At 34.5% G+C, this 11,002-nt stretch overlaps 1 protein-coding gene across 1 annotated transcript; it reads right to left on the bottom strand.

Moving 5' to 3' along the window:
- Window positions 1–1,318: 1,318 nt before the first annotated feature.
- On the bottom strand, window positions 1,319–3,062 carry LOC145075569 (uncharacterized). Its single transcript, XM_079021766.1, has 3 exons — window positions 3,053–3,062; window positions 1,398–1,915; window positions 1,319–1,333 (listed from the first exon to the last, which is right to left on the bottom strand). The coding sequence occupies exons 1-3, from the start codon at window positions 3,060–3,062 to the stop codon at window positions 1,319–1,321; spliced, it is 543 nt and encodes a 180-aa protein (XP_078877892.1).
- Between the last annotated feature and the right edge of the window lie 7,940 nt (window positions 3,063–11,002).

Raw genomic sequence — 11,002 nt, forward strand, 5'->3', positions numbered from 1 at the left:
GCAGTCTTAAGTGCTTCACCCCAGAGTGGCTCTGGTAAAGTAGAATGACTTATCATACTCCTTACCATATCCTTAAGAGTTCTGTTGCGTCTTTCAGATACACCATTCATGCTAGGCGAACCTGGCATTGTGTATTGTGGGACGATTCCACATTCCTCTAGGAATTTAGCAAAAGGTCCTGGACGTTGTTCACCTGATCCGTCATATCTGCCATAGTACTCACCACCACGGTCAGATCTTACACATTTAATCTTTTTATTAAGTTGGTTCTCAACTTCAAGTTTAAAAGATTTAAACACTTCCAGTGACTGAGATTTTTCATGAATAAGATATAGATACCCATAACGTGAGTAATCGTCTATGAATGATATAAAATATTGTTGACCATTCCATGAAGCCGAAGGGAATGGTCCACAAATATCTGTATGTATCAATTCTAAGACATCTGAAGACCTAGTGGCATCTAATCTTTTGGTTTTTGTCTGTTTTCCCTTGATGCATTCAACACAAATTTTTAAATCTGTGAAGTTGAGGTTACTTAACACTCCATCTGACACAAGCCTATCAATTCTCATTTTTGAGATATGGCCTAAGCATTTGTGCCATAATGTTGCTGAATTTTCATTATTTAATTTTCGCTTAGTACCACGTGAATCCACGTGCAAGGTTTCATTATATGAAGTAACAATATCAAGCATATATAACTTATCACAATACGTTAGAGAACCAGTACCGATAACATTTGAATTTAAAGACAAACTAAATTCACCATTTCCAAAAGAACAATAATAACCAGATTTATCCAATTTAGAAACAGAAACCAAATTGCGTCTAAAAGACGGTACAATGCAAGTGTCTTGAAAATCCAAATAAAAGCCAGTATCTAGTAATAAACGAAATGTGCCAATTGCTTTGACTTCAACCTGCTTTCCATCACCCACATAGATATATCTTTCAACATCATTTGGTTTTCGGTAGTTCAGGCAACCCTGCATAGAAACACTTATGTGAGTAGTAGCACCAGAATCTATCCACCAAGTATTTCTAGGTACAGAAACTAAATTAACCTCAGAACAGACCAAAGCACGGATTATACCTTTCTTAACTCGCCAAGCATGGTATTTTGGACAATCCGGCTTCAAGTGACTAGGTTCTTGACAAAAGAAGCATTTAGGAGGCCCTGATTGCTTTTTCTTTTGATCATTGCCTAAATGTTGTTTCTTTTGCACTGGTCCCTTAGTAGCAGCTTCTTTTCTCTTTCTTTTGCCCTTACCTTTAGAGTTACTAGCAAAATGAGCACTTTCAGTTGTTTCCTGCTTCATCCTTTCTTCTTCTTGCACACAAAAGGAAATGAGATCATTAAGAGTCCATTTATCCCTTTGGCAGTTGTAACTGACCTTAAACTGATTAAATTGTGCAGGAAGAGAAAGCAATACCAAATGAACTAGAAAATCATCAGAAATTTCTAGTTTCAATGCCTTAAGTTTTGAAGCAAGATGAGACATCTCCATGATGTGCTCCCTTATGTTTCCTTTGCCTTTATACTTCATTGAAATCATCTTTTGCAAAAAAGTACTTGTTTCAGCCTTATCATTTTTTGCAAAACGTTGTTCAATTTCAGCAAGAAAATCTTTAGCATTAATAGACTGCTCGTTTGCACCTCTAAAGGCTTCTGGAACGCCGCGCTTAATGATCATTAGACTCATGCGATTTGAGCGATCCCATTTTTCAGCATCCCTTTTATTTTCCACTGAACTTGTGGCAGTAAGGATGGGTTGCTCAATCCGAAGTGCAAGGTCAAGATCCATGCAGCCGAGAACTAACATAATGTTCTCTTTCCATTCCTTAAAGTTAGTTCCATTGAGAACTGGAATGTGATTCAAGTTGGAAGATATTATACCACAATGAGCATTTGCTGTATTTCAGAACAAAATATTAATTAGTTTTTATGCTCATTAAACCATAACTATAATCAATAAAATTCAAATTATGACATCACAAGGTATCAACACAACATTAATATCAAGTCTTTGAACAACAATATTAACTTTTAAGAGATATCTTGTTTAAGTAGTAAAAATATTGACAATAAAACATGTTAATCAATAAGCCCCTCTTTGGATTGACTAATTAATCACATGAAACCCAAAAAATTATCATATATTTACCACTATATATATATATATATGTATGTTTATCCGACCAAATATTAACCTACCTTTGGGTCGATTAATATCCGCATTGACAAACACATAAACCATAAAATTTAATAATAATATTTGACAATAATTCATCCCGTTTAACAAGCCCCTCTTTGGATTGACTTGTTAACGACATGTAACCAAAAATAATTGTCGCATATTCATTATCATATGCGTGTTTATTCGGCAAAATATCAACCTACCTTTGGGTCGATTGGTATCCGCAATAATAAACACATAAACCGTAATGTCATAACTTAATTTATTGACAAGCCAAAATAATTTAATTTATTATTAACAAATCGAAATTCAAATTAACAGTGCGTCACTTTGGAGATATTCTCTACCACAGTTGATCATGATTTAGGAAGCATAATTGAAAATATATTATCATAAATAAACCAGAAAAATATCATTGTTGTTGGGACAAAAATATTAATTAGTTTTGTCCAAAGCATATGACATCGTGAATAAATAAATAAACAAATAATTTTGATGGTGAGTAACAACAGAGAACTAATTAATCTATTTTGACCATTAATCAAACATGGTACAAACTTTAAAGATATTACATATGCATAATTTAAACATTTACATAAAGAACATTCGTTTTATACATAAGGCATTATTTTAAAGCGTAAATTTCACAAAATACAAACAAAGTTGTATTATAAATTTATTTTTGTTCGACTATAATATATTATAAATGTACCAATTAGTTTTGTCCAAAGCTCTGATACCAATTGTAAGTATTTTAATAACTTAGTCTATATATGTATGCGGAAGTTTTCAAGGTCGGACCTTCATACTCGAATCTGGATAAAAGAAAATAGTAGAAGGAGATAGTGTACCTGCTTCCATTGAAGCTTTTGGATCTGAAGAACAAGCTTGGTTTTCCAGTTGATCTCAAGACAACTCTAAGAACCCTTTGCACTTAAGAAAACGAATTTGTGAATTAATTTCGTCCACTTTGATTTGCTCATCATCATATATATTTATAGATGGAGATAAACCCTAATGTGAGAGATGGAAGGGATCTTGAGGATCTTGAGTCAAACCGGGAACTCAAGCCACAAATGGTAAGTGAATATCGGTCCATCAACAATCTTATACACTTGCCATAATATTTGGATTTAAATGATAACAATATATATGTTCATTTATAGAATGGTCCCATGATTTTCTAACATGTTAGACATTAAATAATAAGAAGAAGATATATTTCTTTTCATGCAAAATCGTATAATAAAAAAGAAGTAATCAATTTATAAAGTTATATATTTCAATAGTTACATGGATAATCAAATGAAAATGTGTTTGATAGATGATGCCGACCATTGATTACCATTTTATACAATAAACTAATCGAAGAACTTTCAAGAAATTTTGCTGCTATTGGCAAAATCTTCAGCAAACATAACCTCCTCTTCATGTTGCTGATCGATGATGTCGACATTATCGTGATCGGATAAAACCAATTCATCAATCACTTGAAAATATTTCATCGTCAAACATATCGCGAGTATCTGCATAATCGTGGGGGAATAACAAATATATAAATGGATTGTTATGAATTAGGGAAAAATGCAGGAAAGCTCAACCAAGTATACATGTATATGCAGAAAAACTCTTATATTATTTTTATATTCAGAAAAACCCTTTATATTACTAGTTACCATTCGAAAAAGATCAAAATACGGGGTTTTAAGAGAAATTGACAACTAAAAATCTAATGTCGCTTACATTTTTGTTTATCAATACGACATTGATTTTAATTGGGATAAAAACAATTACTTAATGAAGAAAAAATCAACCATATAGAGAATACAATCGAATGAAAGTAATCGAAATGTATTTCGGTTTGACATGTTTTTGCATATAATCGAAGAAGTATAAGGGATATGTATATCATATCATATTTTTAGCTGATCGTTTCTCGTAAAAATCTACGATTTGGTTTTATTTGAAATGTAAATAATAATATAAGGGTTTTTCTGAACATAAAAATAATACAACGGTTTTTCTGCATATACATATATAATTGGTTGAGTTTTTCTGTAGTTTTCCCTATGAATTACAATTATGAGTGGAGAATAAGGTTGAATGAACCAACGTTTGAAGATGAAGATGGATACAGTATAATAGTTTTGATTAGTTGTAATCGGATTGTTTGTTATTATGGAAATTATGGAATATTTAATTTACCATAATTATAGGAAATTAATATTGAATTAGTCATTAAATAAATTGTGCATAGGCGAAAATGCCCTTAGTCAGGTAATTTTAATTAATAAATTATACATATTGATTGGCTCATATTTGTCCTCATGCTCTCATTTTAAAATGTGTTTTCATATGAACTTAACTCTCTCTCTCTCTCTCTCTCTCTCTCTCTCTCTCTCTATATATATATATATATATATATATATATATATATATATATATATATATATATATATATACATAAAATGTTAAAACCCGTGTAATACATAGTTTAAAATTTAATAATAACATAATTAATACATAGTAAGTAATTACATACACAAGTTGATTGAAAGAAAATTTTAAATTGGAATGAGTAACATTAAATATTTATAAAATTGATACTTTCTAATAATATTTGACTAAAATTGGAAATAACTAAGATAATTGCACTACAATTACAAAACATAAGAATATAAACGACCAAACTAGTGTGTGCGTTGGATTGAACTAATGACATGCATTGAAGGTCTGACTATTAGTGAATATCACCCATAAATTATGATGTTTTGCAAGGAATGTAGAAAAACTAACCATTATCATTTTTTTTGGGTGCAGAGTTTTCCACATAGTGTTTTGATTAATCCACTGAAAAATCAATGCTTGGACACTTATACCCCTCCACCTATTTATTATTTTATATATATATATATATATATATATATATATATATATATATATATATATATATATATATATATATATATATATATATATTAAAGCACTGGAAGGTTTCAACAGGAAACTTTTCCATGTTTATATTCTTAACACTATATTTTTACTTTTTCTTAATTTTGCCACTAAAGTTTCAACAAACTTTTCATTTTTATATTTTTGCCATTTTATTTTTACTTCTTCATATTTTGCCACTAAACTTTCAATTTTACTTCTTTAAAACCCTTTTTCTTTATTCTTTTATAATTTTATCACTTTATTTTTATTTTTTTATAGAGTAAATTACACGAATGGTCCCTATGGTTAGCGGTAATTTGCGCGTTTGATCCCTAACTTATTATTTTAACTCGGAAGGTCCCTGTTATTTGTTTTTGTTACACGATTGGTTCATATTATTTGTTTTTGTTACGCACTTGGTCCCTGCCTTACCTAAAAAGACTATTATTTAAATAGAAAAAAATGGTGGGGTATGTAAGGTTAAGTGAGGGGGTAGAGTTGGGGTGTGTTTATTTAAATAAATTAAAAAATCAAGGGCAAAATAGTCTTTTTAGGTAAAATAGGGATCAAGCGCGTAACAAAAACAAATAATAGGGACCTTCCGAGTTAAAAAAATAAGTTAGGGACCAAACACGTAAATTACCCTAAACCATAGGGACCATTGTGTAATTTACTCTTTTTTATAATTTTGCCACTAAAGTTTCAACAAACTTTTTTTCTTTATAGTTTTTGTACTTTACTTTTACTAATTTTGTCACTAAAGTTTCAACAAACTTTTCCTCTTTATAATTTCGACACTTTATTTTTACTTTTTTATATTTTTGCCACTAAACTTTCACCCGTGCAACGCACAGACCTTTTCCTAGTTATTATTATATCGAAGAGAGAGAAAATAATTTGTTTCCAAAACAGCTTTGATTTCCTGTTGCATGTCCGATTTAATCGATTCAATAATTTCCACGAAACTGTCGTTGCGTCTTCATCGATTCAAACAGTAAGTGAACCGACTCATGTTTGGATACATGAATACCATATCACTGAACTGAAGTAAAGATTGAGGCGAGCAAAGTAATCACGTGAATTTGGTGTAAAAACGCAATATCGACCATCTAATTAAGGCATCAAATGTGCATTAAAATTGGACTATTGGCTTTCATAATCATATTATTCTCATGTGTGACCAGGATCATTGTAAACTAATTTGATCATTCTTGTTTCATTTTGCGTGGAGACCACGGTCTCCACCGGTGCTTTTAGTTTCTTGTTTTGATTTAGTGACCAACACCAACGCTTTTACTGCTTCTTTTTCTTGAACTCCTCAAAGATCCAAATGATGATTGTAGTTGTGTGTGTGTGAACCATTATGTGTGGATGTGTTCAGTATTGATTTGTAGGTGTGTGTGTGAACCATTATGTGTGGATGTGTTCAGTATTGATTTGTAGGTGTGTGTGTGAACCATTATGTGTGGATGTGTTGAATATTGATTTGTAGGTGTGTGTGTTTGTGTGAACCATTATGTGTGGGTGTGTTCAATATTGATTTGTAGGTGTGTGTGCGTGTGTGTTCATCATGTGTGTTCTTTGTCTGCGAGTAATAATTTTTAGGCATGTAATCTAGGTTCTTCGTTGGGTGGTTCTACAATGCCTCCCTTTCACATTTTAAATCCTTAGTTAATTAGGTTTGCTATGAAAAATTAAATCAGATGAAAAATTATGGAACGGAAGGAATATACTTATATTATATGCGGATTTAAGGCAATGAGATTGGGGTCCCTGTCATATAAATATAATGGACTTAAGAGTTGTTGGATTAATTTTATTTAAATATATAAGGAGAGGCTGCAATGAAACTTGGGCCAAGCTCTTAGAGATTCGGCTTGTTAGCATCACTTTGGGCCAAAGAGGAAATGAAGCTCGAAAATAAATAAATATAAGCCCAATTTTGTTGGCTCTTTCAACGCTAGCAAAGACGCACAAACAAAAGCAAAAAATAAAAAAATAATAATAAGTGGAAAGAAGTCACGAGAGAAAAGAAGAGAAAGGAAATGAAAACAAAATTTTCTTTTGTGTTCCCGAGTTGGAAAGAAGTGGAAGGAAAATGAATCATTTTGTTCTTTCTTTCCAAATCCTCCCAAATCGGAAGGAAACTTAGGAGGGAAAGTGATCCTCCAATTTCCCTCCACTTCCTTCCAATTCTCTCCTTTAATGAAACTCGGGAACACCAATTTTTTTATTTTCTTCTCATTTCCGCTCATTTCCTTTCCTTTCTCTCCTTAAGTTGAACTCAGGAACGAGGTGTTAATCTCCAACCAAACATCCCTATGCAGTCCGCCTCTCTTTAGTCTTTCGTCTTTCTATCTCGTTCTCGACCTCCAACCCCTTCTAAATTAGGTACATTCAAACTTTAACCTAATTCTTGGTTGATAATTTTGAAAACTTCGCATTTTGTGATACGTATTATGCTTGATAATGTAATTGTAATTAATTGGTTATTTGTCAAATGCGGTTAGGTTTTAACCAAACTTTTGTTTGGTAATCTTAAAGCCCTAATTTTTATTACTTAACATTCTTTTTAATGCTTTATATCTTTATATAAATACATATGATTGTTTGTAAAAAAATTATGTTCTTAAATTTGATTTGTGATAATGTAATATGTGTTCGTAAATAATTAATTAGTTTTATGTGATTTTGTTAACTTTCTGAAATTATATAATTCTTTGAAGTTTTGAACTAAATTTATATAGGTCATATGATGTTAGATTGCAATGGAAAAGAAAATCGTGGATTACATGTCCATCATTTGAATTCTTGAAACACATAATCTGAAAACGTGCATAAATTGCGCATAATCAATGATCCATAGCTGGTGTTTACCTATACATAATACTAGGGAATGAAAGGAGTCTCCTATATAAGGGGGCCGGGGTGTTGTTTCTTTACACATGTATTTATTTCTATGATACAAAATCATAATGGGGAAACTTATTTGTGTTGATGCTCCTCCTTTCTCTCTTCACTAAAGATATTTTACCTTATTCTTCTTTTATCCTTTTCGTGTATGAAATATGAGTGTTTTTATATTATTTTTGTTAAATGTTTAGGTATGAAGATTTTTCTTATACATGTTGATTCTTTAAATTATGTTTTTAATTATAATTATGGAAAGGACAGGATCAGTACAAGTGTAACAATCCAGTTTTCAAGGCCAAAACTTTCATATTAAGTTATTAATTATAAAAACCATTTGTCTGAAAACTAACATAACATCAATTGTAATAAACCAGAGTATTAATAGTCAATACATATCCTGATAAATAGTGTCAGAGTACAAAATCCTAGGAGCATCATATGCAGAAAATAGCGTGTGTGATACGTTGCTACCGAGTCGACTCCTTTCCCCTGGAAGAAGAAGGACCTGAAACAAAACTGTAAACCGTAAGCACGAAGCTTAGTGAGTTCCCCCATCATACCATATACCATTCAATCACATACTGTCAGACATACCGGGGTGCCCAACCTACCCCTGCCAGGCATATCTGGGTGCCCAACCTACCCTGATGAGCATACCAGGGTGCTCAACCTACCCCATGTCAGACATACCGGGGTGTCTGACCTACCCATAGCGGTGTATCTCAATCGGTCCCTGGGACTATTTCACTCCTACCACTACTGTAATAACAAGGCATCAAGTATTGTTGAGCATGTATGTCAAAATTTCCTATCACATATAACATATCGGATAGTGGCACCCAGGCAATTATCACAAAGACAATCATCTCCTACATGATCACCTACTAGTGGGCCAACATTGTGGCCTTAGACCCATTCCTACTGGAGGGTAACTCACCTCGATGTCGTGCAGTAGCTAAACTTTCATCGGTGCCGGGATCTACTCCTCTCCGACTCTTACACATAACGATCCCTTTAAATTTCTCCATCCATATTTATAACCCCTTATAAGGGTCCGTCCAGGTCAAATTCAAAGTCAAGGTTAACGCTCTGGTCAAACTCAACGTCCTGGTTGACTCAATTCGCCGAGTTGGTCCATCAACTCGTCGAGTTCCCCGTCATACAAGCTGAGGTATTTTCTCACTACTCGTCGAGTGAGATCTTGAACTTGTCAAGTCGATCTTTATCTTAGTTGGGACATTGACACCTTACTCGCCGAGTTCATCCTTGAACTCGTCGAGTCCTATGATCTTCGAGTCCAAGCCAAATCCAACTCACTGAGTCCTCTTCTAACCCAACGAGCTCACCCAGAGCCAGAAAGGTCGAGGACCACGACCCGGCTCGCCGAGTTGTATGAACAACTCGCAGAGTCCCTCATGTACCAAATCCATACAGTCGATAATGCTCGAGCTCAATGCATCCAGAACCTAGATCTAGCCTTTTAGGGTCTATATTACACATAAAGTTTCAAGCTTTACGTGCATGCAAGGTGTTGAGCCAAAAACATCATTTCTAACTCTAATATGAAGTCTAGGCCAAAAAGGAAGGGCTAAAGCATTATGAATTCGTGAACTTTATGGCTATAAGGACTGGAAGGAACCTGGATCTGAAGTTACAACTTCAGATCACACTATATACTAAAAAAGGTTGACAAGATTGCTAAAAGATGCTCCTAAACTCAAACATGGAAAGATATATCAATACGAGGGTCAAGGAAGCAACTTTATACCTTAATGGGACTGGAAATGTAGCTTGAATCTGTGATCTACAGTTTCCTTAGACCTTCTAGCTCCTTCTTCTTCTTTCTCTAGCTTCAAAATCACACCAACACTCTCACAAAGGATTCACACACTAAACAATGCTCAAGGGACACGAGTTAGGGAGTTCTGGACTAAGGGAGACGATAGGAGCTGCATTGGTGGCGGGTTAATGTGTTTATATAGGGTGTAAACCCTAAAATTTAGGGTTTCCTCCAGATGGGTCTACTCGTCAAGTCGGGCTCTCGACTCGCTGAGTAGGCGACTTAAGTCCCGCGTCCAAAATTCTCATCTACTCAATGAGTTGGGCCTCCAGTTCGTCGAGTCACAAAGTAAAATGCAACAACTTAAATTTAAAATACATACCGGAAACTGGGCATTACAAATCTCCCCCTCTTATTCTAGACTTCGTCCTCGAAGTCTGCTGCTGCATCCGTGAAAAGCTCAGGGTAGTGCTATCTCATCTCGTCCTTCGGATCCCAAGTCTATTTTGACCCCTTGCGATGCGACCACCGCACCTTAACCAACTCCACCCTCTTGTTTCTTAGATCCTTCGTCTTCCCATCGAGGATAGCTATCGGACGTTCAATGTAGTTCATGCTATCGTCAACCTAAATATCCTCAAGGGGTGCCACTGCTGAATCATCCACCAAACACTTCCACAACTATGAAACATGGAAAGTGATATGGATCTGGTTGAGCTCTGATGGAAGGTCCAATTGGTAAGCAACTCGGCCTACCCAAGCTAGAACCCTAAACGGACCGATATACTTGGGGCCCATCTTTCCCTACTTCCTCAATCGGATGAAACCTTTCCAAGGTGACACCTTCAGGAGGACCATGTCGTCCACCTGGAACTCCAAATCTGAACGCCTCCGATCAATGTAGCTCTTCTGCCGACTTTGACCAGTTTGAAGCCTGCTCTGGACCTGCTGGATCCTCTCAGTAGTCTTGAGTACCACCTCGGTACTCCCCATGATTCTCTGACCGACCTCGACCTAATATATAGGGGTCCTACACTTCCTCCAGTAGAGCATCTCAAAGGGAGGTTGGTCTATGCTGGCGTGGTAACTGTTTTTATACGAAAATTTCGCTAACGGGAGATACGTATCCCAACTTCCACCAAAATCCTAAACACATGCACGAAGCATGTCCTCG

The sequence above is a fragment of the Lactuca serriola genome, chromosome 9, assembly GCF_051521515.1.
Source record: "Lactuca serriola cultivar US96UC23 chromosome 9, Lser_US96UC23_V15, whole genome shotgun sequence".
NCBI classification, from domain to species: Eukaryota; Viridiplantae; Streptophyta; class Magnoliopsida; order Asterales; family Asteraceae; genus Lactuca; species Lactuca serriola.